The sequence below is a fragment of the Megalobrama amblycephala genome, linkage group LG2 (assembly GCF_018812025.1).
Source record: "Megalobrama amblycephala isolate DHTTF-2021 linkage group LG2, ASM1881202v1, whole genome shotgun sequence".
In the NCBI taxonomy this organism is placed as follows: domain Eukaryota; kingdom Metazoa; phylum Chordata; class Actinopteri; order Cypriniformes; family Xenocyprididae; genus Megalobrama; species Megalobrama amblycephala.
The window spans coordinates 18,946,782-18,973,518 of NC_063045.1; the positions used below are offsets into that span (position 1 = coordinate 18,946,782).

Below are 26,737 nucleotides of genomic sequence, written 5' to 3' on the forward strand. Positions count from 1 at the left end.
TTATTCATAGATATTGGCATTAAAAACCTTTATTATTAACGATGCCAATAGTGGAATTACAGCTGATCACTCATGGGCAATGATTTGTTGCTTACGCCATCATTTTGAGTGTTTTTAGCATGTTGTTCTGTGAAGATTATTTCACAATCTACATTCTAACTGTGGTGGTCTATATATTATTCACAGGTAATTCTGAAAAAAATCCTTATCATTAATATCAAAAGTGGAATTACAGCTGATCATTCTAGGTGAAGATTTGTTGCTTATAAATGAAAACTGTTGCGTTAAGATGCAATTTCAATTAAAAAGTAGATGAAAATGCAGGAAGTAAAATTAGCAGCTAGCATTTTCAGCCGAGGACCTCCATATCAGTGAATCTCTAGAAAATATGAACATTTTAAAGTCTCGGTTAATGAGATAGAGAGGCAATCTACACAAATACAAGCTGATGCAAATTTCGCAACTTTACATGTCATACAGAGAGAAAAGATGTCAGATAAAATAAGATGAGATATTCTGAGTGGAATGGAGTGATAGACAAGAGCTGGTAAAAATCCTAATTGCTCATTTTCACCTGTGTGGCCACAAAAGGAGCAGTTGGGCTGGTTACAGTACACAGTTCCTCAGTCTGACTGTTGTCTTATCACTGTGCTCCTGACTTTGAACCATGCATTGGCTCCTCCCAACCCAACAGTGGGGCAAAGCATGGCCTGCAGCAAATGTGAGTTGCAGATATGAGTGGGAGGCTCATGTCTGGCATCTCCCACAGGAAGTGCTCCATACCTGTACCATTTCTTGGAATATTGACTTTTATCTGCTGAAATGTGTATTTAACGAATGTGGCAGACAGCGATTGCCTTTACCACAGATAATGCAATCCCAACGCTGGGTTTGTCGTGCACTTTTATGTGCACATATAAAAAAAGTAAATAGAAACGCACACACACACACACACACATATATATATATACAAAATGCACAAGAAAAAAAAAACGTAATATGCACAAAATATTGTGATTGAATAATTCGCCCAAGATTATTGATAGATTACTATTGAAGTTGTAGAAAAACTACAATAAATATAAAGTGAATAGATAAAAAAGGAAATAATATATATTTATATATTATATAAATGATTATATATTTATTATAAATATAATATATGTTATATTTTAAAATATAAAAAAGTATATAATAGCATAAAAAGTATATAAGCTAATAATATATAACCTTTAAAATATATTTAAAAAAAATGCTGGATAGAAATACTATTGTTTTGAAATTTGAGCTAAAAAAATGATTTCTAATATGTGATAAAGATTTGTACTCTTTTTCGGTATAAAAACATGCGCATAAACTACTATAGAAACACCTTTAGTGAATAAATTCAAATATGATTTTGATTGCATGTTGACATCACGTGACTGAATAAGTCACTCAGATGATTAACTAAATTGACATGATTCGGTCATCTTAAACACACAGGATTTAAATCCTACTTTAGTTATAGTAGTTTTTGCGATATTCGAATCATTTGCATATGAAATTGACAGCTTGGAAGGGAACAGCTTGTAACTACATGCCAAGTAAATTCTGAAACATTTCTGTTCATGTCTGCCAAACAACATCTCTAAATTGTGGTAAAATCACTGTAACGACCACGGCCAACAGGTGGCACTGTGATTTGAGTCCTCCGCTTATCAACAGATCACAAGTTGTGTGCCTTCAACTACTGTTGGCCCATTAATAACATTGTCAACAGTGACTAGCACTGACAAAAGAATCTCTAAACAATATTCTATATTTCACAATACAGTGCCACATTCTACCGCGCCAACTGTTTCCCAACTGTGAAGTAATACAAACCCCACGAGCGAGAGGTTTCCCAGCGCCGACGCATCAGACCGGAGCTCATCACCGGGAACGTATAACAAAAGTGATGAGGGAGGGGTGAGGAACACAACTTGCAGTTAGGGGGTCTTATTCAAACATGCATGCGATGAGAGGGTCTGTCCCATTCTTTTTCAAATCGAACCAATTAGCTTGGTCACACAGCTTCCCGTTCCCAGATGGTTCACAGCTAATCAAGTGGTGCTTTTGTTTTGTCTGTGAAAACAGTTTTGGAAGTGTGGGTGAAACGCAGCCTCGAAGAATACACGCTTCGTGATCAATTTAACGAGTCCCGACAATCCCTTGTTGGTGCGAAAACAAAAACTTCTGTGTTAGTGTAATTCAGATGCATGACTAATAGATCGATGCCCCCTAAAACTCTTTCTTAATGAGTGATACTCACTCATACGGCGAGTCTGGGAGCGAATAGACGAACGGGAATGATTTAGAGATCCTGCTCTTATCACCGCTAATTAAAGAGTATCGTTAGTATCTGAATGAATAAATGAAGACAAATCATTTCAAGTACATTATTTAAATCACCAAACACATGGCGGGGGCGAAAAATATCCCTTCCCATGTTGCTGCGCTTGGCCTGGGAGTTGAAGGACGGCAGCCTACTGAAAGGGGCAGGTTGGAGGTTAAAATGTTTTACATTCTTTCATTACGACATTTGAATTTCCTCCAAACGTGATTCTAAAAGGACCATGTTTACATTCTATCCAAATCCAAAGCAGGCTAATTGGGATTTGTTGTTTTTTTTTCTGAAGGGGCGCCTCAGAAATAAGGAACAGAATCGTGCCAGAACTCGGGGTCTGGCTAGAAGTGTGCAATAGGCTTATTTTCTTTATTTGCTTATTTATTTATATTTCTGCAAAACAGACAGATGGAGGGACTGAGGGCAGTTCTGGGGATAAATAGTTCAATAATTTAAAGTCAATTCCATACTTAGCCCAACCCCCTCCCCCTGCATTCAATAATTAAAAACAACATCTGACGATATGAACGCAAAAAAAAACAAAACAAAACAAAAAACACAACAAATACCATACAAAAAAACATAACAGAGCATAAGCCTCATTGTTGGAAAATGTGCTGAAGAAAAATACTAGAAAGTTTTGCTATATATATATATATATATATATATATATATATATATATATATAGAGAGAGAGAGAGAGAGAGAGAGAGAGAGAGAGAGAGAATGAGATATATTGACAAACTTTAAAAAGTACTTAAAAGTACAGATAGTCTGGTATTTTTTACAGATATCTCTACGTAATTAGTTCATATAGATTCAACTGATAAATGCCATCTAGTAGGTCTCTAAATATACAGTATTATACCAAATTTGCAGGAAACAATGGTGTTACAATGATATATAATATTTAATTTGAATAAAGTTTTCACTAACTATTCATCTTTTTATGTAATAGCCATACATAATAGGGCAATTCCAGCATTATGGACGTGACATTTGCAGTCAAAACTTGAAATATAAATTCTCAGAGAATGCATTTAATACCAATATATTAAACAGCCTGTTTATATATTCATAGTCCCGTATTGAAGGAGTCCAGATATTAGAAAAATGTCAGTCTATACAATCATTTTATATTTTAGATGAGGGAAATATACATGCGTTACGGACGTGAGTTTTAGGTGTCAACATATTTTTTAGGAATTCTGTGAATTACACTGCACGAACCAAAAGTAATACTGCCCATGCACCAAATGAAGAAGGGTTGGCTCTCCACAGAACATAAAATATTCATTTTATTTTACTTTTTTGTGTTCGCATTTATAAGGAAAAAACAACGTTACGGACGTGACCGCTCTGAAACGGCACAGAAGACTGCTTTAAAACTTTCATAGAGACCAAGCGGAAATTTAAACCATCACATGCTGATATCTGTTATACCAGTATGGTAAGACTGCAGAAATAATCAACTTTATACTAAACTTTATAAACTTTATACCCTAGGTCTATTGCAAATGGTTATGGATTATTTCTCATGTTGACATGCATGTGTGGTGTTCAAGAATCAATTTAGAGACCATGATTTTCCTTCTAACAGAACTGCTTGCTAAAATACATTAACGTTTATCATAAAGCAGTTTAAAATTGCAGGTTTTCCCCAGTCAGTTGAACTGATTGACACTATTGTCACTCGCAATAATGTCAGTTTTATGTTTTGTGTATGAATGATCGCACAGTTTTCGGGTAGTTTGCGCAGTTTAAAGCAAAGTCTTGAGTCAAAATGATCACATTTTATTTCATGTTAAAATTATTGCAATATTATTATTATTATTTTGTCAGCTTGATCACGGGATTATGATCAATAGGCAATTCATGTTTTAACCAACAAGTAAAAACGCAACATCCTAAGGGAAGTGTCCTATGAGACACAATGCTCTTCTGTAAGTTGTAGTGTATCATAGGCCTACCTTCTGATGTTCATATTTCGTTCTGTAACTGGCAAAAAGGAAGAGAAGATCAGTTCATGTGCGCTTGATCTGCTTGATAGGCCGCTTACACTGAGGCGCTGCAGTAATCTGTGACGCGCCGTAGGCCATTAAAAAGCGAGATCAATTGTTTGAATTTTGTTCCAAATTTGAAAGTTGAACCTTTTTCATATTAAAACTAACGAAGCACCAATTGTATTGTGATTATTGGATATGTTCGGATATATATGGTAAGCCTGAAACAGATCACAGCAATATAAAGAAACAAAGTCATATGCATAGGGTTTAATATGAAGCGTCTGTAACGGTCACGTCCGTAACGCTTATTATCGTTAGTTAAGAACAAAGCAGTGAGATGATTTGTTGATCCTAATAAGCATAAACATAATTTAGCTTTGTATATAAAGTTTCAAGTTATGTGTATTCATAATTGTTACATGACATAAACGTAATCTTTAAAACGTTACGGACATGACAGAGCACTGAAGTGTCGGGACCTCTTAATTCTAGCCCTTATAAATTCAACAGGCAGTGCTGTTATGACAAAATGAGCATATTTATTTCTCAGGCATGTCTCCATCTCTCTGCACAATGCTTACTGTTAAAATACAGTTTTAAAAAGGGGGTCTTTGATCCCTTTATTGAAAGCATGAAATATGGTTGGTTGAAAATTTAATTTAAGCATTGTTGCTTACCTCATGTGCTGTGGATAAACAATTTTATTAAAATTTTTGTTAGAGCACATTAATACAGTATATATTACAGACCTAAATGGACAACTTAAAGGTTTAGTTCACCCAAAAATGAAAATTCTGTCATTAATTACTCACCCTCATGCCGTTCCACACCTGTAAGACCTTTGTTAATCTTCGGAACACAAATTAAGATATTTTAGTTGAAATCCGATTGCTCAGTGAGGCCTGCATAGCCAGCAATGACATTTCCTCTCTCAAGATACATTAATGTACTAAAAACATATTTAAATCAGTTCATGTGAGTACAGTGGTTCAATATTAATATTATAAAGTAACAAGAATATTTTTGGTGCACCAAAAAAACAAAATGACAACTTATTTAGTGATGGCCGATTTCAAAACACTGCTTCAGGAAGCTTCGGGGCGTTATGAATCAGTGTGTCGAATCTGCTGTTCAGAGCGCCAAAGTCACGTGATTTCAGCAGTTTGCCGTTTTGACACGTGATCTGAATCATGATTCGATTCGCTGATTCATAATGCTCTGAAGCTTCATGAAGCAGTGTTTTGAAATCGGCCATCACTATATAAGTCGTTATTTTGTTTTTTTGGCGCACCAAAAATATTCTCGCTGCTTTATAATATTAATATTGAACCACTGTACTCACATGAACTGATTTAAATATGTTTTTAGTACCTTTATGGATCTTGAGAGAAGAAATGTCATTGCTGGCTATCCAGGCCTCACGGAGCCATCGGATTTCAACTAAAATATCTTAATTTGTGTTCCGAAGATTAACGAAGGTCTTATGGGTGTGGAACGGCATGAGGGTAAGTAATAAATGACAGAATTTTCATTTTTGGGTGAACTAAAGCCTGTAAAACAGGTTTTGTTGTTTTGGTAAAAAACTTTTTTTTTTTTCATGGTAAGGATGACCTTTGCATGGAATTGGCCAATAATAATAATAATGTCTATTCATATTCATATTCATATTATTATTAATAAATACTAATACTACTACACATAATAATAATAGTCATTATTATTATTTAATAATATTATTCAAAAATCATATTACTACTATTTTCAGTAATAATAATAATAATAATAATCATCATAATATTTTTCCAAATATTAAAAATGTCATTGTTAGATTGTTAGAGATTAATTTACTACATGAGATTATTTTTAAATGCAAAAATAAATAATTAAAAGTATATCTGTTATTAGGAGCTTAAAAATGAATGGTATCGGTCCATTCAATGGTATCGGTAGAACATTCATATCATCTATCTTTACTTACTACATTTGAAATTTCTTTTCTGGACATTATAGTCCAGATTATTTTCCGAAAGGTGAAATTTCTGACTACTAATAGTCCCTTAAACATGTTCACTGTAATTGGAAAACAGTTCACTCGTTGGAGTGATAGATCAGACAGATTCCCACCCTCTGTAACAAAAATCGGTAAACAGCATGTCTAAACCTACCCTAATAAAACTTGAATGCAAACTGAAGTCCAATTGTGCCATGATAACATACTACACAAAAGTCGAAAATATAACTATATTCTGTAATACTGTTACAAATACTGCTTTAAAAAGCGCACTTGACACCTAAAGTTAGTAAAATACTCCAGTATAATCTTCAAATCCACTATAACTGTGCTAATATCCCTAATCCAAAAATAATGTAATGAAATTCAGTGAAAACGGAAGGGATTTTGCGTGACTAGCACATGTCAGTCACAGACCACGCAAAGCGATAAATCTGTGCATTGCTCAGCAGCAGATGGGCATAACGGGTATTGGGACAGCCAAGCAATTGTGGTAACATATTCCCTTTAACACAGACACGCATAAAATCCCAGATACACGCACACAACAACGACATGAGAGGATCCTGTACGGCAGCCCACCCCCAGTCTTTCTTCTATATTTTACCAGCCATACGGTAGTTTATTTTCCACTTCTTTTACCATCTGTAGCAACTTTCCCCCACAGACACTCACAGCTGTCCTGTTTCATGTCTGCGCTCTCCTTTATATTCTGGCGTACAATGCCGCCCCGTGCCTCAATCACTGGGCCTGCATTCTTCTCTTGGCAGTGGGAGTGGGCCTTTCATGACACACTAGGGCGCCAACTATGGCAAACAGTTAAATATCATGGTGAATTTGTGTTTACGAAACGGTTTATGAACATAAAGTGTGCTGGTTTGTGAGATTCAGACACAAGTTGCTCAACACTGCAAACACACTGATCAATAGGCCGTGACGTACCGATCGGGCACTTTAAAGCAGATCAATCTTCACATCACGTGACGAGGAAGAGATCCAGTTTGAGCAGAGATTTAGTGATGAAGCAAGCTCAGTCTGTCAGTTTAAACCCAGTTTTAGAGGCTTTTGCTTGCTGGGATTTGTTTTACGACGTTCTTTCGGTGCTGAATGGACATTCCTGCCCATCACTTGGGTTCCTATTGGAGCCAACACAGACTGTAAAGGTCTTTTACCTTTGTTAAATTGCTTTTAACAGCTTATTAAACATAAAATCTCAATTCAAATGTGTCGCATGCAGCCTAGTTGACAAATTTATGGTGTTGTTGCAGAGTAATGCTGAAAAAAACTGCTTCCTACTCTACTTAAGACACACATCAGCTGTCTGCTAACCATTCAGATGAAGTCCTCATCAAGACCTAATACAATCAAAGTTTCTCCCGGCAAAGGCCTCGCAATGCCTCATTTGCTGCCGGCTGGGGCTTAAGACAATGGCACTCTTGTTGAATGGCATGCGCGCACAAAGGCTCCATTCTCAGAAGTTAGCTAAAGTTGCTGTTCTGTAATGAACGAGATGTCTGCTCTTGGGAAGTCTAAAACAGTCTGATCCGTTAGCAGCCACTGCGTACAGTTCCCTGATAACGCTAAGCTTGCTGCGAGCCATGCGTTCACAAAAAATGTGGACGAAAAGAAACGGTAAACACAATTAGAATTGCAAATAAATGCAGAAACAAACAAAACCTGATAAACCGTTCAATACCTTTCCATCGTTTACCCGTACTGCTACCATTCATGTACAAGTACTAAAATGCCGATCAAACTCTAAACTAAACACTGGGAGAGGTTGCATTGCTTCTTTTAAAACCCTGCAAATGGCTCAAATGCTTTGACAGCAGACTTCTTAAAACAAAGTGTTTGCATTCATGCTCAAACTATGCAAATCGTACAGCTTTGTTTACAAAAAACATCAATATATACCATTTTTACATTTTAAGCTGACAAACTGCCAGAGCTGATTTGCTGGTATTTCAACAACAATTGACGTTCACACATGACCTAACACATTTTACGCTATTTAAATCCAAATTTTCACAGTATCTGCAAAAAGCTTGTATTCCATAAGGGCCTACTTAACTCATTCTCTTACAACAAAGTCATCTGTAGCAACTCCAACACAAGAAGCGTTAAATAAATGTGTGAATAAAGGAGGATAAAAATAAAAATAGACAAGCTCCCATCAAGGGGCCCATTTCTCTCTCAGTGGCCGAGTGCTGGGACGACTGAGGAGTTAATATAAAACTAATTAGCAAAAATTGACTGGTGCCAACCCCCCTTACCTTTTCCTGCCTCACTACACAGGGGGACAGCAGTAAGCCCAGAGCACAGGTGTACCGCTCACGCCGGCTCTAGATTACTGCCCACTGCCTCCGCTCTCTAAACCCTTCACAATGCTCCCCAGGCCGCCGTTATGTCAGCGAGGAAATGGAGTGCGATGAGCTGCATTTTAAACTAATTTTGCATCTTTTGCACATTGGAAAAGAAAGACAGGCAATCGTTTTAGAAGCACAACAATAGTCGACAACGAAAAAGATGCATTAATGCACGGTCGGCATTGCTGACATCTAAAACCCCCGCATTGGGCGCCAACTAACTAGTCCAAATCTGCGAGGAAAGATCGGCACTGACAATGCACATTAAACGGATTACACGAATTTGCCTCGCAATCAGGTTTAGGAGAAATTTACCCACTAAAGGCAAGTGGCTGTACAACAAACATCTTACAGTGTTTCCCATCCCAGAACCATCTGCTTTGTTTAATCCAATCACATTGCAGCAGGAAAAAATGGTTCAAAAGGAGGTCAAATGCAATGATATTAAAACTGACTGTGCTGTATCCCATCATTGGATCCGAGCTGGTCCTTCATCACTCTGTCTCTGCCAGGGTGGTGGAGGGGTGCACAATCAGGACAGAAAAGTCATAACATGACAATGTATTTTTATGAATGGCCGACAACCTCATTTTTAATGAATGGTACTGTGTGAAAGAGCACAGTGGCATGGTCATTGTTGCAGTAACAGGGCTGGTCGGTGGGATTTAGCGAGCAGAAAGCAGGGGAGGATGGGTGCGAGGGGGTGGGTAGGTCCCAGCCCACAATGTGTACTGCAGTAACCACAACAAAGGCTGTGGTTTATCCCACAATCGCCTTAAATAGATCCAAATTATTGTTATTCCTCAGCCTGTGGAAAGGAAGAGAAATATAAAACGGCTGTAACACAAGATGTGCCAAAAGTCAGCCTGAAGATATCAGCGGATTCAGTTACTGGCATAAAAAAGTAAAAAAAATTCTACAAACCGCCGGCTTACTGTAGCCCTTGACCAGCTTTGCCTCGGCCCTAGCAAAAACTTTCAGCAAACTTCCCAGTACTTAATACGAATTTACAAAACTTATGACAGGGCGCCTCAAGAATGCGTCATCAAAGCTAACTAGTTTTGAAAGACACACTGTATAGTAAATCTCTTTAAGGGCTCACATGGAAGTGGGTCAGACGTCTTTACAAACATTACACACGCAAACGGTTTGTTCGACGCGGCTCTGGGTCAATTAAGGTAAGTCCAGTATAAATATCTAACAGCCTGGCAGGGAATTTTGCACACAGGCCCAGTCTCGCGTTTGTTATCTATCTGCTCCAGCGGTATCCTTCCATTGTATAGTGAGACTGAAAACACTGCAATAGGACACAACTACAGTTCACAACAAGTGAAATTGCATTAAGTTGACATATATCACGACAGTGAATTCAAAGAAGTCTTAATTGTGTTTTTCATCAAAATAAGTACTTATTAAAGGGTTAGTTAAACCAAAAATTATGTCATTAATTACTCACCCTCATGTGGTTCCAAACCTGTAAGACTTTCATTCATCTACAATACACAAATGAAGATCTTTTTGATTAAATCTGAGAGATTTCTGTCACGCGTCATTCAGGTTCGGTTGAGCTTTTGCTTATGTTCGCTGATCAATGTTTATATGTGAGTAAAAGCCTAAATTAAATCTGTTCATCATAAAAGCGATCAAGTTTCTTCAGAAAATTTGGACTAAACCACTCAATTCATATGGATTAGTTTTCCGATCTCTTTATGAACTTTTTGAAGCATGAAAGTTGCAATTGCATAGGCTGTCTATTGAGGGACAGAAAGCTCTCAGATTTCATCAAAAAGATCTTCATTTGCATTCCGAAGATGAACTAAACTTTTACAGGTTTGGAACGAGATGATGGTGAATAATTAATGACAGAATTTTAATTTTGGGGTGAACTAACCCTTTAATGCATCAGTTTGATTCTCTATGACAACACAATAGCCTTTTTTTTTTTGGTAATAATTTAGACTTAAACCTAAATTTGAACTGGAGCTACATCTTAATCTCCCATCTAGAAGTTTCTTTGTTTCTTTTTTAAATTAACTTTTAAATGATTAAATTATTTAAAACTATTTCTTGTAGAGCTAGGGTTCTACAGCTCAAACAAACTGGTTCAAACAAACTGCCTGATTTTCATGTACTTCCAAAACCCAATGCTAAAAGGAAACAATCACTGGTGTAATGCTAGTCTGGGTCTCCACGACTATTAGCCCCTTTCGGCTGGTTTAAATGGCACACCACTTTGTGGCCCAAACAAAACCACCTGTTTTAACAGGAGGTCAAGAGGGCAACCCAAAACCAAAGCTTGCCCTCCGCTTGACTGGCTGCTAATGGGAATGGATGTTTATCTAGGAGGTCAAATGCCTTGAAGATGGGGTCACGACCCTAACATCTTAAGCCGTGACCTCTCCCACGTGTGGAGTGCTCCTGCCGTAAATTAGCCATGGTTGCATGTCCTCAGGCCTCAGTGCACACCACATTTGTGTCTTTTTCTAGTTCTCATGTTACTTTCTGTAAAGAGATTTATAACATCTGACTAAAATAATAAACCACATGACTATTGAAATTAGAAGGTGCTTTTCAAACATATATTCTAAGGAATATATTGCAAAAATAATGGAAAATATTGCGAAAATTTTCAAATATTGAAAAACATTGCAAAAGTTGAAATACAAACTTAAACTTACTGTAAATATAAAAAAAACATGTATCTTTAGTGCAAAAATAATGACAAATATTGATAGAACTGAAAAATACAAACTTAACATTACATATAGGAAAAATATTATAGGGATCTTACATATTATATGGAAAATATTGAACAATAGTGAAAATACTAAAAACATTTTGAAAGAATTGGGAAATACAGACTTAAACTCACATATTATAGAACAATTATTATAAAATATTGAACAATAGTGAAAATATTGAAGAAATATTGAAAGAACTGAAGAAGTACAAACTTAAACTTACATATAAGAAAACTATTTTAAAAAAAATTGCAAATTAAAGCAAACATTAAGAAATACAAAATGAAAAACTAGTAACTAATTTCTATTGTTCTGCTAGTTTATTTGAGTTTTCCGGTTACCTAGACTGAATTTAAATGTTCTTTTCCAGCAATGTCCGCTAATATCGATAGGTAGCTCTGTTATTGTCTAGATGAAGTGGGTGTGTTTTCTGGCCTGCACCCCTTTGCCCTGGCAAGACTGTGGGATAAATTTAATTACTGACTTTAGCTCCTCTCAGAAGCCCCACTTTCACCATCTGTGTATGAGGTCAGGCTCTCTTCAGATGGCTTTTAATCAAGGGGGCTCCAGCAATGCTCCACTGCTTTAAATAAGACAGAGGAGGAAACCTGATCGGCCTCTATGCAGGTCAGAGATGAGGAGAGAGAGACTCCCATGTCTTTCTTCCTCTTGTTCTCTCGCTGACGTCTCTTATTCACCATCGAATCAAAAAGAAAACCTAACTTCACAGATTAGGATGTTAGCAGGACGCTCCCCGCTGAATAGGCTTTCAGAACATCAAAACTGAGGATTTCGGCGAGCCGCGGGGAAACGCGTTTCTGTGACTGTGTCGTACTTATCCTCACAAAAAGCTCAAAAGGCTCCAGGCCTTTGTGTTCCCACCAAGTCAAAGTGATTCACACGCTCCCGTTTTGCAACCTGCCGTCTGCCAGATACCACGGTTTTCATACGTGGCGCTAAAGCTCACGTTTTACGGCTTTATCTCCGCCGTCTTCGGGTTACACTGAGTTTTCACTCTTTTTATCGGCACCTCATCACAGCATAAGTCAAGTCCGTACGGAACACAAGGAACGGCGGATGCGCACGCTGCCAACTCTCTCAGACTTCACTGCCACAATTTGTGCGAGAGAGGAAATGAATGTAATTAAGGTGCTCAGTTTGCCTGGCGAAACAAAGTGCGCTTCTTGTCTTCCAAGAGAAAGCTTGTGTTTGTGCCGCTGTCAGTGCAAGACGGATCCCCTGCCGCCTTCTGCCAATTAACAGTCGCTCCATCAGATATTTGCATCTGACTTTTCCACTGGAATTTTAACTCGACAGACAGTTGTTCTGTTTTATATTGCGCAGTGACTTTGCAATTAGAATAAATAACTACAAATAAGTCACATTATATTTTTGACTTTTGAAAATTCACTCTCAAATTAACTACGTATTTACATAAAATATATTTTTCTTTTATTTCTTTGTGAAAAGTGGCAGAAAGGAAGCAGAGGATTCGATTATGAGTTGCACAGACCGTATGGAAAAAAACTGACGCACTTATTCTGTTCTTCCCAGCTTTCTTATTGCCTGTTGATCTATTATAAAAATGAAATAAAATAAAGTACAATCCATAATTTGCGATACACCTTTTGGTGCCCACATTGGAGTCACTCGCATCTTTATACATTCAACAGATTTAGTGAATTCAAAACGGGACTTACCTGCATGCACGAAGTAGGCCAAGTACAGGTCGAGCTCTTTTACGGAAACTCCTATGTGATGCGGCTGCACGCACAGCCCTGGGTTCGAGCACTGCGGAGACTTAACCAGCCTTTCGCCATCAGTACTTTCAAGCGGAATACCTTTGAATAAAATCACCATGACCAGGTCCAAGCGCCACACTTTGTCCGCCTGACGCAGGCAGTCAATTCTCCTCATCTTGCCCTTCTGGTCGGGGTTGGAGAGCACACAGCAAGGGGGCTTCTTCCCGGTGACAGTGAGCACAAAATCCTCGCGGAACTCCGGCCGGATGTCCTTGCGGAGTTTGGCCAGCAGCCGCGATGCCCACTTCTGCTTGACCTCCGGCTTCTCGCTGAGCAGCTCGTCCTTCACGGCTCGCTCCTCTTCCTTAGACATGCGCTTCTCGTGCTTCTTGAAGTATTTTCTCTTGCGGGCCTGCAAGTTGAACCAAGTGTAGGCAAACGCTCTCACATGGGGCAGCAGTGCTTCAATGAAAGGATGGAATTCATCCTGCCAAGAAGGACAAGTAAGCAGAAATTAGTCCACATGGACACTATAAAAAAAACACAGTTCAAGTTTCAGAAAATCTTTAAAAAGTATATAAAAATATACACTTAATATATAAATGTAAAGAAAGTTTTTTTTGTTATAATTTCAAGTACAAAAATAACAACTGATTTTTCACAGCAGACACCATGAAAGCTAAGCATGTGCATCTACATAAAATCCCTTTCGATTATTTTGAAAAACAGCCCTCAACAGCAGGAGTGTGTCTGTGAACCGAGCAGGGCAGTGTGTGTGTGTGTGTGTGTGAAGCTCGTCTAGGACATATCTTGGCTCTCTGGCAAGAATGTTGGTCTTTAGGGGTCTGCCAGGGCCGAGAAAAAGCAACAACCGACCAGGAAAATTGGAGTGCCTATTTTTATCTGTTCTCCATAAAAATGCACACACGATTCCAAAAACCGTGCTACTTCATTCGCTATCAGTGAGGAGTGTGTTGTTTTCACACAGGAGTGTGTGCGGGGCAGATTGTGCAGGGTTTTGGAATCCCTTCACCTGCCGCTGGTGCAAAACCTGGCAGAAAATCAATTTTTATAATATAATGACAAAAAGACCAGCGAAATATCGGCCGCAATATTAACGCATTTCTTTGTACACACTCAAAGTCTAGCAGAGGATATAATCATGCAGGGATTTTTTTTTTTTTATCTACAAAGGGAAGTATATTTTAATATTTACAGGATATTACTGTATCACCTGAAATGAAGATATTTAGGAAAGCTGCATAATGCAATAACTGTAAACAATACACCTAAGGAAATATTACTACATAAACTAAGCATTTTTAATACTGTACATGTGCTTAACTGAGCAATTATCAAAATAATAAATAGCCTATACTGTATGTGCATTTCTCTCTCTGTAGGCTTGCATGTCCATTTCTTTATTGCCTAAAGAAAAAAAAAAATAAACACTAATAATTGGGCAAATAAATAACGTGTGGTTTCTAATATGAAATAATTTGGGATTTTACACAGAAAATAACTCAGGGTTTTTATTACATAGAGAGAATAATGGCAGACTGCCAATCACTAGAATAACATTTCCACAAACAGCAATAGCCCTGCATCGTGTCCCAAAACCGACCGTGCGAGTACGAGAGGGCTGCCAGCAAGCAAGCAAAGTGCACTATGTGCTGAGCGCAGATTTCATTTGAATAAGCACAGATATGAATATAACGCACTGGGCCTCGGACCAGTGCCTTTAGAAATTTAAAAATTAATTCGGTGTAATTTAGGAACCTTAATTAAATTAATTTCTCGGGCCAATTTCAAGCACTGCTGCTAATGTTTGTATTGTAATTAAAAATAATCACAATATACCATCAAGCAAAAATAAACAAATATTACAAAAAATACATAAATATAACACATTTGAATAATTTTGGATGTGTATTAAGTTGCAGATTGAAATAAATATGGTACTGTTTGTGTACGATTATTGTGTGTTATTCATAGACTCAACAACAGACTCCCTATAGATACATATTGCCATATCTCTTTTGTTACACCACATTAAATCAGGGATTTGCATAAGCATATATCATTATTATAGTGTACGGAACAATGTGTGTGTGTCTCCTGTGAGACACCAAAGCAAATGTATATGTTTAATCATATTGTTTCCTTCCTGTCTTGTTCAAGAATCAAACTCCCTTGCCTCCGAGGCAAAAAAACTGTATTGTTTCATCCTGCATTTAAACCAGTGAATGAATTTCCTTATCTGCCTTCAACTGACTCTCCAAGTAACTTAATCCAAAGTCTGTGAAATATTGTTCCTCAATAACTGATATCATCTATTGTTGTGGCTTTTTATACATGTATATTATGTTTTTATTTTAAAAAAAAAAGGATCTGTTGCAGACTTGTCTACATTCAAACTTCTTGTAAAAAAAATCAATAAGGAAAATCTCCAGACGAGAATCAAGATCTCTACTGTAAAAACATGAATAACTTTCAGTTCGCTAGCGATGTTTCTAAATAAAAGGAACAATTGCTAGAATTATGTGGTGAATGATACACAGAAGATCGTAATTTAACATGCAAATTATTCACGTTTCTGAGAGTGTTTTCTTCTGTTAAAATTCTAGCAATTTACAAAAACTGAATTCTAGGAAGATACACACTTGTAGTGGCAGAACAAACAGCTCTTTGCGTTTTGGAGCATGCTTGAGTGTCGGTATAGGGTCTGGTTAGCATGTCAGGTTTTTCCAGACTCCTAAAGTGTTTCAAGCTGAACCTCGCTGTCCTATAGTAAGGCCTCAGCAGGGAACAATAGTGCCTCGTGACCAAAAGAGACAAGAGAGTTTTAACGCATGTAAAAATAGTACGAAAAAACGGACAATTGAATGCACACGTCTCTAAAAAGACAACTAATGTGATGTTAATACATTGAAAGTTATTCAATAACTAACGTAAGAGATAAAAGTATATTTTTGCATCAACTAAAATATAGGAAGGAGTTGACAAATGTGTTATTTTGATTTTAAGGATTTTACTATGAAATAAAAGCTATATAAAGACGTGATTTTCTGGCACTCAGAGGACTATTAAAGACGACACACACAAACACACACACACAGAGAGAGAGAGTAGACCTCATACTGCCTTAACACCGTAGCAGTGAGGAAATCAATGGCTCATCTCAATTATCTTCAATACAACTATGATTCTTAGATATTCAATAATATCACTATCATATTACTTCCATTATTACTTAAAAAAAAAACAGTGCTTTAAAATTTTTTGTAAGACTGTAAACTGCACTGTTCTTCTAAATTTTGCATATCGCTTATTTTTAATAAGTACTGTTAGCAACAAATATTAATAGTCAAGTAAATAAAATATATGAGCTATATATGAGTTTTTATGTGAGGTGTCGGTCAGTGATAATGTGTCACATTTATAGTGATTGACAAATTATCAAAAGCTTCCCCATGGTTCTGCATGGATTTATAACAGAAATAAATAAGCTGTAAAATAACTAAAATCCAAGTCTTGCGTTATCAAATCAATGAAAAGACGACTTAAAAAGTTTGAGCTTTCTCAGCTCGTCTTTCTGTGCACATTACATATAATTTGTCTTTTTTCGCATGAATCCTCTCCAGTGTCTCCAAACAGACTGTAACTAACATGGTCAAAAGAACGACCCTATACGTGACACAATACTGAGGCCTTCTCCTTTGTTTTGTGCATTCAATAAAACACATTTAACCAAACAGTTTAAAATCATATCAAGTCTACAGTATAACACTACAGCTTTTCCAGACCTGTCACCTCACTTCACCTGCCACCATGATTCAGACAATGGCTGGATTTCTTTTTAAACCTCCTTTAACCCTCTCGGTTGCTGTTCAACTTTATTCCACTTTAGTTTTTATTCTGTGCCGATTACAAAAGTACGTAAAGCAACAAACAAACAGCTTGTTTAGGTTATCAGACCTGACAGCACCAAAACTAAAACAGTCTTAACTTTTAGATTGTACTCAACTTCAATCAATGTTAAGTTTTTGACACAACTGCTGCTAAAAATCCTGTATATATACACACACACACACATATATATATATATATATATATATATATATATATATATATATATATATATATATATATATATATATATATGACAGTGAAGTTTGCAAAAATCGAATCAAAGAGTTTCTAATGACTGGAGAAGAAAAGTCTCGTATAAAATAGCAGAATTCTTGCTGGCAGCTGGTTCAAACAGAAAACGGCATAGTTGTATAGATATTTAATAATAAAGTGCCCTTAAATATGACTACTCTGATCTCAGATGTGCTTTAAATGTGCATACATTTATGTGATGTTTAAACTTAAATCTCCACACTTTCAAAAATAAAGTTACTTATTAAAACCAATAAGAAAAACAGTCTGTGATACTAGAACCTTTACAATTCCTGCAAAGAGTTTTTTATTTAGCATTTCTTTAGATTTCTGACGCTTTAAAGAACCCAGAGCCCAGTGTACTGGACTCTGAAAAACTCACAAATGTAACATCAAAAACTTTTCCCCAAAAAATACATTTAAAAAAAAAAAACATAAATCACCCTATTAACAGAGGTTTCTTTGCTGAAAGTAAGAACTGTTAAAGAACTTTATATTTAACAGGGTAACCAAATCAAATGTGCATAAGGTTGACTCTGCAGGCTTAGAGTAACGTTTTCTTTCCTGCACAGCACTATTCAAAGCTTAACTCGCTAAATAAAATCTCTCCCTGCGCAAAAGCGGCTAGAATAAAATACAACTTTATATAAATGTGCATAAGAAACATATATGTGTGTGAGGTGGGCGCCATCCACCATGTGGTAGTTCAGTTGGCTCTGTCAGAGCAGAAATGCCTTACTACACACTAAGTTACTTGTCTTAAGCAAAGGTTAGCCCCTATCCGTGCTGTCCCGGCCAAAGACACCGCTCAAATGCAACAAACAGAGTTAATAATAGACGAAAATATCACTTACCTGTGTTAGGCATAGCGGAGAATACATATCTGTCGGTTTTAACTCTTGAATTGACGATGTATATGTTGTGTGTGCGTGTGTGTGTGTGTGAGTGAGGGTGTGTATGTGTGAATGTATGGGGTGTGTGTATGTATATGTGTGTATGAAAAGAGAAAAAAAAGAGAGACAGAGAAGAAGGGAGAGAGGGAAAATAAAGCCTTGCTTCTTGCTTTCACATTTCCAACTCTGCGAAGTGCGCGCGACGCTTCAGCGCTCCATAGAGCTGAACTTTAACCCCGCCTCGAGTTACACACATCTACTGTACTGTACTGTTAAAGCCGTATATCCAAACTTTCGGCATTATCATCAAATGCAGCCTAGAGAAAAGTCCCGACGACGGATGGATGGAAGTAGCCTACAGTACACGGAGATTTCACAGAGCCATGAGTGAAACTGTAGTGATGAACCGCCGGGAGGAGCGATTATTTCATCTTGCGGTCATTTGAATAGAAAAAAAGATAGAAAAAGTTGTCCGGATGCGTTACAAAAGTCGCGTTTGATTCATTCTTCGCTGTCTCTTATAGCGCCGCGCCGCGCCGCGCGCTTGCATCCGCCGTGAGGCATGTGGCGGTGCGAAGCAAAACTGAGGCGGATTTACGAGCAGCGAGGAGGGCTCGGCATGCTTAGGAAGATTGTAATATCCTTAAAACCCCCTGTTGCAAAAGCTGCCACTTGTGTCGTGGTTAGTTTCGACCTGAGAGAGAGAGAAAAAGAGAGAGAGAGAGAGGAAAAAAAGTGAAGAGCACGATTCGAGTCCGCTGAGACGAAGCTCCCGTTCACTTTTGCCGTTCAAACTCTTGGGCTCTCCCATCAGCACAGCGCCCTCAATATCGGCACGAGAGCCATACACATGCGGGACACGAGAAATATGCACTCCCAATGCCGTTGCACTTCGTATGCACGAAGTACTGTAATGCAGAAAGTGTGATAATGCATTTAACATGTTTTGACATTTTATGCACCGATTTGTGTGTATTTGCCTCCGCTTTATTTTAAACACATAAATAAATTAGTACTTTTGAGAAAGAAACGTTTGGGAAAATAAGACGTTCCTACAGCATTCACTGTCCTCAGTAGTGTGTTGTCAAATGATAAAATCATTCCATATTTAACAAATAAGTAGCTAACACATTTAATTTCATTTCATTTAAAAGGTGCTTTTGCATAAGCAGTAGAAGTGCAATCAAATAACTGCTTCTACCTGCATATTAAATACATTTTAAAAAACTAAAGTAAAATGTTTTCACATAGGCTTTAAAAAAACAAAAAACAAAAACACTGATTATACCAAAATGCGTAATGCGTAACAAGAACAACCAATCAGTAAATGAATAAAGTCTCACGAGCCTTAATTACAGTTCTCGCTTCATTTCGAGTCGGACATGACGAAAGCAATAACTAGTTAGTACGCGAGATTCATACTTCTTGATAATTATTCTGACTCACTAAAAGAACCAGTTCAAATGAGTCAATCGTATGGGAATCGCTGTAGTCTTTGTAGTTGATTCACTAAAAAGAATCAGCTCAAACGAGTCATTCGTTCGGGAATCGGAATACATTGTTCGCGCTAAGTGTTTTAATTAAGTAAAAAGAACCTGATTCATTCGGTAATCGGACTGTACTGATCGCGCAATGATTATGATTCACTCAAACGAACAGAATAGAGCGTCATCAAAATCTTGCGGTTTTGGATTCTCGGAACAGATGGCTTAAAATTCTCCAAAAACCATTCTTTCTATTAGGCTACTACAACTGCAATACATTTTTCTTCATGCTCACGAAACATGTCTATTCGACCCCAAGTATATCTGTACCTAATCTGTAGCCTATTGTTTTACAATATTTTGAAACGGGCCAGTTATAAGCACCAATGTTTTCAGTATCATCTTTCACTTCTGTGAGCCCCGTCATGAACGTCTGTCAGACTGATATGCGGCTGACAGGTTCCTTAAAAGCATATGCCTATCAATATTTATATAAGGGATTTTGATTGGCTATTTCAAAGAGACAATGGAACAGACCAGACCAAATGAAACTGCATGTTTTCAAAAATGTCAAACCTAAACAGGGTCATCTAAACAACTTACATGATTTAAAAACAAGGTAAGATATGGACACTGCTGGACAAGCGACTGCCAATGCAATGTTATGTTTCTAATCACGTGTGCTGAACGTGCAAACATCATTAATAAGAAAACCTAGTTCATGTAATTAGTTTGGTTGGCACTCAGCACCGTTTTATTATTAACCACTCTCGCTGTAAGTCAATCGGGCGCCCCCTAGAAAACGGCAACGTGCAGGATCCGTTTCAGTGCACACAGAAAAGTGTTTCAGAAAGACGGGATGGTACTCTAAATGAGATATCAATCTGTTGGGGAAATTAAAAAAACAAAAACAAAAACAAAAAAACACTATATTCCAGAAAGCAAGCATTTGATATGCATAGTCTGGTACATATATGAGTCGAGACTGAGCATTAAACAGTGAAACAAACACCAAGGTGCGTTTTGTTAAATGCAAAATAGGCAATAATTAACACAGCGCTATGTATGATGGAAATGATAGGAAACTGCATATTAATTATGCTCACAACTCACAGTCACACTAACTTGCTGCAGGTGCAGGTCCTTCCCTCTGGTGTTTTCATGAGCTACTCTGTGATTGGGCAAAACACTGAAATTCAAAGCTCACAACGTCGCTATTGGGCAAGTTTCACACGCATGTGACAGCAACCACTCCTGACACTCGGTTTCTCGGTAAACAGCCTCGCGGAACACTAATAAATTAGACTGGGAATAGAGAGACCGCTTATCTTCATGATATCAGACTTCCGTTTTGTTTTGACAGCCTGACGGGAATGCAAAAGCTCAACATGTGCAACACGGTCAGTCAGACCTGACGGTGAAATGTGTCGTTTCAAACTTTATGCTGTACTACAAAACTGACACATTTAAATAGGAAACATAATGGATATAAAACCAGTTATTTTCTATTTATTCTTTTCAAACATTTTGAATGGTCTACTCTTGACCTTGAGCGAAAGGGAAGCGATTCCTAAATGAACTAGGCTATAATTCTGTTAATCCTGTCACTTAGCCTATCTTAATATACAATACAGTTTTCTTAAATTTAGCTTGAGGTGGCAATCAAATTTATTAGCACTTAAAGACCTTCTTTGATTAAGTTTTCTGTTTAAAACAGCTAAAGAAATTTGCTTTAAAAATAGGCTACATTTTGTTTATTTATTTAATTTCGAGAAATGACCCTTAAACACAACATGTTTGTAGTAAAGCAAAGAAAAACTGAGAAAAAAAAGAGATTCCTCTTCACTCCTGGATTTGTCTCAGGTGTGCACTTTAACTCCATATAGCCTAGAACAAAAGTTGCAACTGATTCAGCTCCGCAATTGTAATTTGAATGGGAACTTTATTATTGAACGGAGGAAACGTTTCTCGACGTCTCGCTTGTCAAGTCATACAAAGGGAGTCGCATGGCAGCATTCATTTTAACACATGAACCGCCTGTATTTAATCATGCAGCCTTTACAAAACTTGAAAGCGGCCTAGAAACTTCAAGAGATTTGGATCAATGAATCATCCGATAATCAGATTCACATTAGCCTTATGTTTCAGAATTCGAAATGAAATATTATTTGATTGTGAAGCATCTTTAAATGCTCACTTAGGCCTAAATGTGCCAGGTCTGAATTCATAACTCCCGTCACAGTTATTAAGAGACTTACATTTAGGCTATATGCATTGATTTCAGCACTGATTGGCTGAACAGCGCCTATAGGCCTGATGACGAACTTTTCACTCACGACGTTGGCGGGAAGAGTCAGGTGAACTGAAAACTATCAAACAAAAAAGCAGTTTAGTAGATATTTTCTATCACTGACAACATATATTTGCGAAAATTTTAACAGAAATGTACATGACATTCTGTGTCAAACATCAACTTAAGTATAAATTAATGCCATTGAACGTGATGATCTTAATGACCTTGAATTTTAACACTAGATTTAGGTTTAAATATGGCATTTAATTCAGACTCTATGCCTATTTCAAATCGTGATATTATAAACAAAAAACCTAATTAAAAGTACAATATATTTATAAAAAAATGACGTGTTGTCTCAATGAGTTACAAAACCTACACCGTTTATTCAGGTTTATTTTCCATTGATCCTTTATGAGGCAAGACGAATGTTACCAAGCATTCAGTCGGATAACCAAAAATAAATAATAATAAAAAAAGAATTTAATTTATATAAAAATTCTAAAATTCACATAATTTTGTCTCGTTTAATTGTGGCAGACATTAGAGACGCCTTTATAGCATTTTCTGCCAAGTTCTACGAGAATGTAGTGAATGCCAAGGCAACTGTGCCAAGGCTTTTGGAGGCAGAGTGGCAAAGACGAAGCAAAAACTGCAGTGTGTAAAGGGCAACGGAGCGAACTACAGGGATTGAACTCTTCGAAAGAAACATTATTTGGGGTTTTATGATACATTTTCTGCTCATTTTTAAGTGTGGAAAAAGTCACGGGACCAAATCAGGTAAGGCACCTAATCCACTTGGATGGAGTTTCTCCTCAACTTGAGTGGTGGACGTGAGTACAAATCACTTTTTATTCGAGATTAACACAAGAAAGGGAAAAAATGAATACATCTGCGAAGTCTTATTTGAGAATCCGTTCGGGCTTTAGCGGGTGCGAAAGCACATCGCTGCCAGACGAGTATGCATGTGTGTGTGTGTGTGTGTGTGTGTGTGTGTATGTGTGTGTGGAGGGGAAAAAAAAGTGCGCGCTGAAGTTTCTCTGAACATCTCGATAGTCTTCAGGGGTAAAAATGCATAAAACTCAGCGTTAGATCGCCATCTAATGAAAAAACATCCTCAACATGGATAAAATGTATTGTGTAAAAAGTAAATAACGCAGCAAGTTAGGCTATTTGTTTGGCTTTCAATGAGTTAATGTTGCTTATCATTTTAATGGGCCAATACAAAATAGCTAAAAACAGTAGTAAAGCACTTTTAATCACTTCTAAATTTATGTAGCTGCGGGAACTTGTGAATGACAATTTCTATTATACTTAAAAAACGAGTTCTTTTTATATTACGCATGTTGTAATATCACGAAAAAAATAAAACATACTCGGAAGGTCTATAAATTGTCAATATTGCATTTGAAAATGCAATTCTCGTACACTTCTCATTATAAAGCACGCGTCTTAATTTATAAACAAATAAATTAAAGCAACTCGAAATATTGACATATTTAAATGATTGTAGTTTGCATAAAGGCATTCATGTCAAAATCACCCGTAGACTCTTTGTACAGGATGCGTCAGTTGAAAACTAGGCTAATTATAAATTGATGAGTTCCAGCTCAAATCATACTCATATATAACAAAACAATAAATCATACAATGCAAATGAGGTAAGGAAAATGTTAGTGAGGAGAGATGCATACATCCATATAAAGATGATTTAATCTGACGTGAAAAAATACGCTTTCACTCTAACCGTGCACAAGAACTATTAAAAGCCATAAAAGAGCATGAAAGTAGTTTTTGTAAAGGTGAGTGAAATAATATCTAAAGAGGAGAATTCATTAAATTGATAACAGATAACATTTTGATACCATTAATATAAATATAGACAGATACAGATAAATAGCATATAGATAAAATTATGCTACCATTTAAACCCAAATAAGTAAAAGTTGAGTAAAATAATATATTAATGCTATAAACAATCATATTATTATTGAATATTATTATTATTAAATTAAAGATTTATAAACGTATTACCTCATGCATAATGCCAAAATATTTCGTTTTGGTGTCATACAAAACCATTAGGCATTTTATTATTATTATTATAGTTATCGTTATTATAATTATTAATATAATTTAGAATATAAATGATTATTTATAATGGACTCAATGCTCATCATCATTAATTTAGCCCGACGTCCTCCTCCATTCTATCCGGCCAGGCATCAAATATAGGTAGAGACTCCACCTAGAGGCTGTAATCTGAACTGACAGGACTCGAAACAACATCAAATCTTGTACCAAGTGTGTGTGTGTGTGTAAATAACAAGTCAACCTTACCTTTTCAGACACACTTGTGAAATATAATTTAAATTATAAGGGGATCAGTAATTTGTCAAACACTTTGCTTAAGATCATTTTAAGAGTAGATATATATTTTGTGTGGTAAGTAATGTGTGATAAGCATAAATAAAAGTAGAAAATGTCAAGAATAATATAATAATTCCAGATTAATTGTAATATAACTACTGTATTATTTTGTACTATTAATTATAATACATATGATCAACATTTTTGATGAACCATGTTCAGAACGTTTCATCAGTCCAATGTCTGTGATGTCCAAAATATATAAAATATTTACTGTCAGTAATGACAAGCCAATGCAGAGCATAGCGAAAGAAAACAGTTCAAACTAATGTTTGGCTTCAGTCTGAATGATCTGGAGTGGAGAGTGAACTGGAGATGTGTAACTAATTCACCTTTTTTTCTTGCATTCCATTAAAAGCCACAAGAGGGTGATCTTTCTATACAGAAGCCCTTTTGATATCCAGTCTGAGCGTCTGTAACCGTGAGCCCTCCTTCCAGTTCAGCAAGAGTGCTTTGTCCATCAATGCTGAACTTAAACCGCTTTGGAATGTTGTCAAATATCACATGCACTTCAATAAAGAAACGCTGGAAATCTTGACAAATATTTCTCATTTTGTATTTAAAAAGAGGACAAAGTGCACACTTTTCGCTTGACATTCACCCAAATGAGGCCGATTAAAGATTTGTGTTTGGGAATGATAAACGCAGTGGCTATCCAAATGTAAATACCACCCAAGCACGGGAGTCCCACGCTCAAACGGCACACACCTGGAGCGTCGGCACTGTGGGGCAGGATTTTTGTGGAATGGGGGGTAGATGAGGGGATTGTGTGGAGTCGCTGGATCCGGGGCTGCAGTTCTGCTTAGGCAGCCGGAGGGTAATAACATTATCCAGCACCATAGCAGCTTGCCTTCGGGGCTTTGCCAAGCCGGGCCTTATGAATAAACAACAAGAAACACGACAGAGGATCCCCTTACTCTACCTCTATTGTGCTTTTAAATAGGCTGATGCTTTAATACACTCAGAGTTTGCATGTCTACAAAATGACAGGTGACTTTTAAAAGGGGATGGAAAACATGTATAAAATGGCATGTTTTTTCAAAGAAGAATATTCTGAGTTAAGTACAGGTTAAAGTATATTGTATATTGCCTGCAAAAATAATTTCTTTAATGCCAGTGAGGCAGCTACAATGGAAATGAACAGGGTACAGTATAGCCAAAAGATGTAAATAAGAGTGAAATAAAAATCACTTACTAACCTTTTAGTTACTGCATAGTGTTGATTACCTCCAAAAAAAAAAAAATTAAAAGAAAAAAATCTGCTACATTGAAGCAGATACAACTGAAATTAATGTGGCAAGTCTGCAAGTGTTAAAATATTTACAGTTTTACTAGTACAGCCACAAGACATAAGCAATAAGAGTGTTAACACGATTTTACTGTGATAAAATCACTTACTAACCTTTTCTGTGTAAAGTTGTAGCCTATTCTACAACTTTGTCGCCACGATAATGCTGAAAACCCTAAAACAACTGTGAAATGATGGTTTAAACAGCTTTATGGCTCAAATAATATAAAAGTTTAAACAGAAGAATTGATTAATGTACTTTTATAAAATTATAAGATTCATATTTCTGCTTTTAACCCTTCAAAAAATTGGCCTCATTCACTTCCTTTGTAAGCGTCTCACTGTAACCTTGATTTTTTTTTTTTAAAGAAATGAGGGATGCAATATTTGTAGTTAGCAACATTATGCCACCAGAGTTGTTTTAGAATTATTTTTATATTATAGTATTTTGAACTTTTATATTTTCAGTTTTCATTTAAATTTGAGTGTTTTAGTCAGTTGTGCTCCTGTCATTTTTATTATTATTATTTAATAATATTTCTATTAAGCTTTAATTTGTAATGCAGTTCTTATTTTAGTAATTTTATTATTTTAACTACAACGTATTTTATTTCAGTTAGGCCTAGTTGTCGAGGATACTTTTCTATTTTTCATTTAATTTTTTAAAGTTTAAGTTCTTCAATTATTTATATTGTATTTTATATAAGCTTTATTACAATTACTAATTAATAATTTTTTAAGGTTTTGGTTTTAGTCTTTTAGCTTTAAAATAACACTGCATGCCACAATTGCAGTCAAGTGAGCTTAACTTGTATTGCACATGGAATGTTCCTTTAATATTTCATTTTTGTTAAAAAATAATTGAATTTTCTACGTTTTTTTAGAACTACGACTTCAAAATCCCCATTGTTCAATCAGCGTTGAGAGAATGTATCCATGGAGTGTGTGTTT

At 36.5% G+C, this 26,737-nt stretch overlaps 1 protein-coding gene across 8 annotated transcripts in view; it reads right to left on the minus strand.

Annotated features, from left to right (window-relative positions):
- Positions 1-26,737, minus strand: part of nfia (nuclear factor I/A) — a 170,184-nt gene that overhangs the window by 113,146 nt on the left and 30,301 nt on the right. For 6 of the 8 annotated variants that reach the window (XM_048164723.1, XM_048164715.1, XM_048164749.1 and 3 more), the window contains one exon: positions 13,193-13,721. In XM_048164723.1, the coding sequence (XP_048020680.1) occupies positions 13,193-13,721 (529 nt within the window). Of the gene's footprint in view, positions 1-13,192; positions 13,722-18,252; positions 19,316-26,737 lie in introns of those variants that run through there. The other 2 variants (XM_048164741.1, XM_048164770.1) reach the window with 2 other exon arrangements.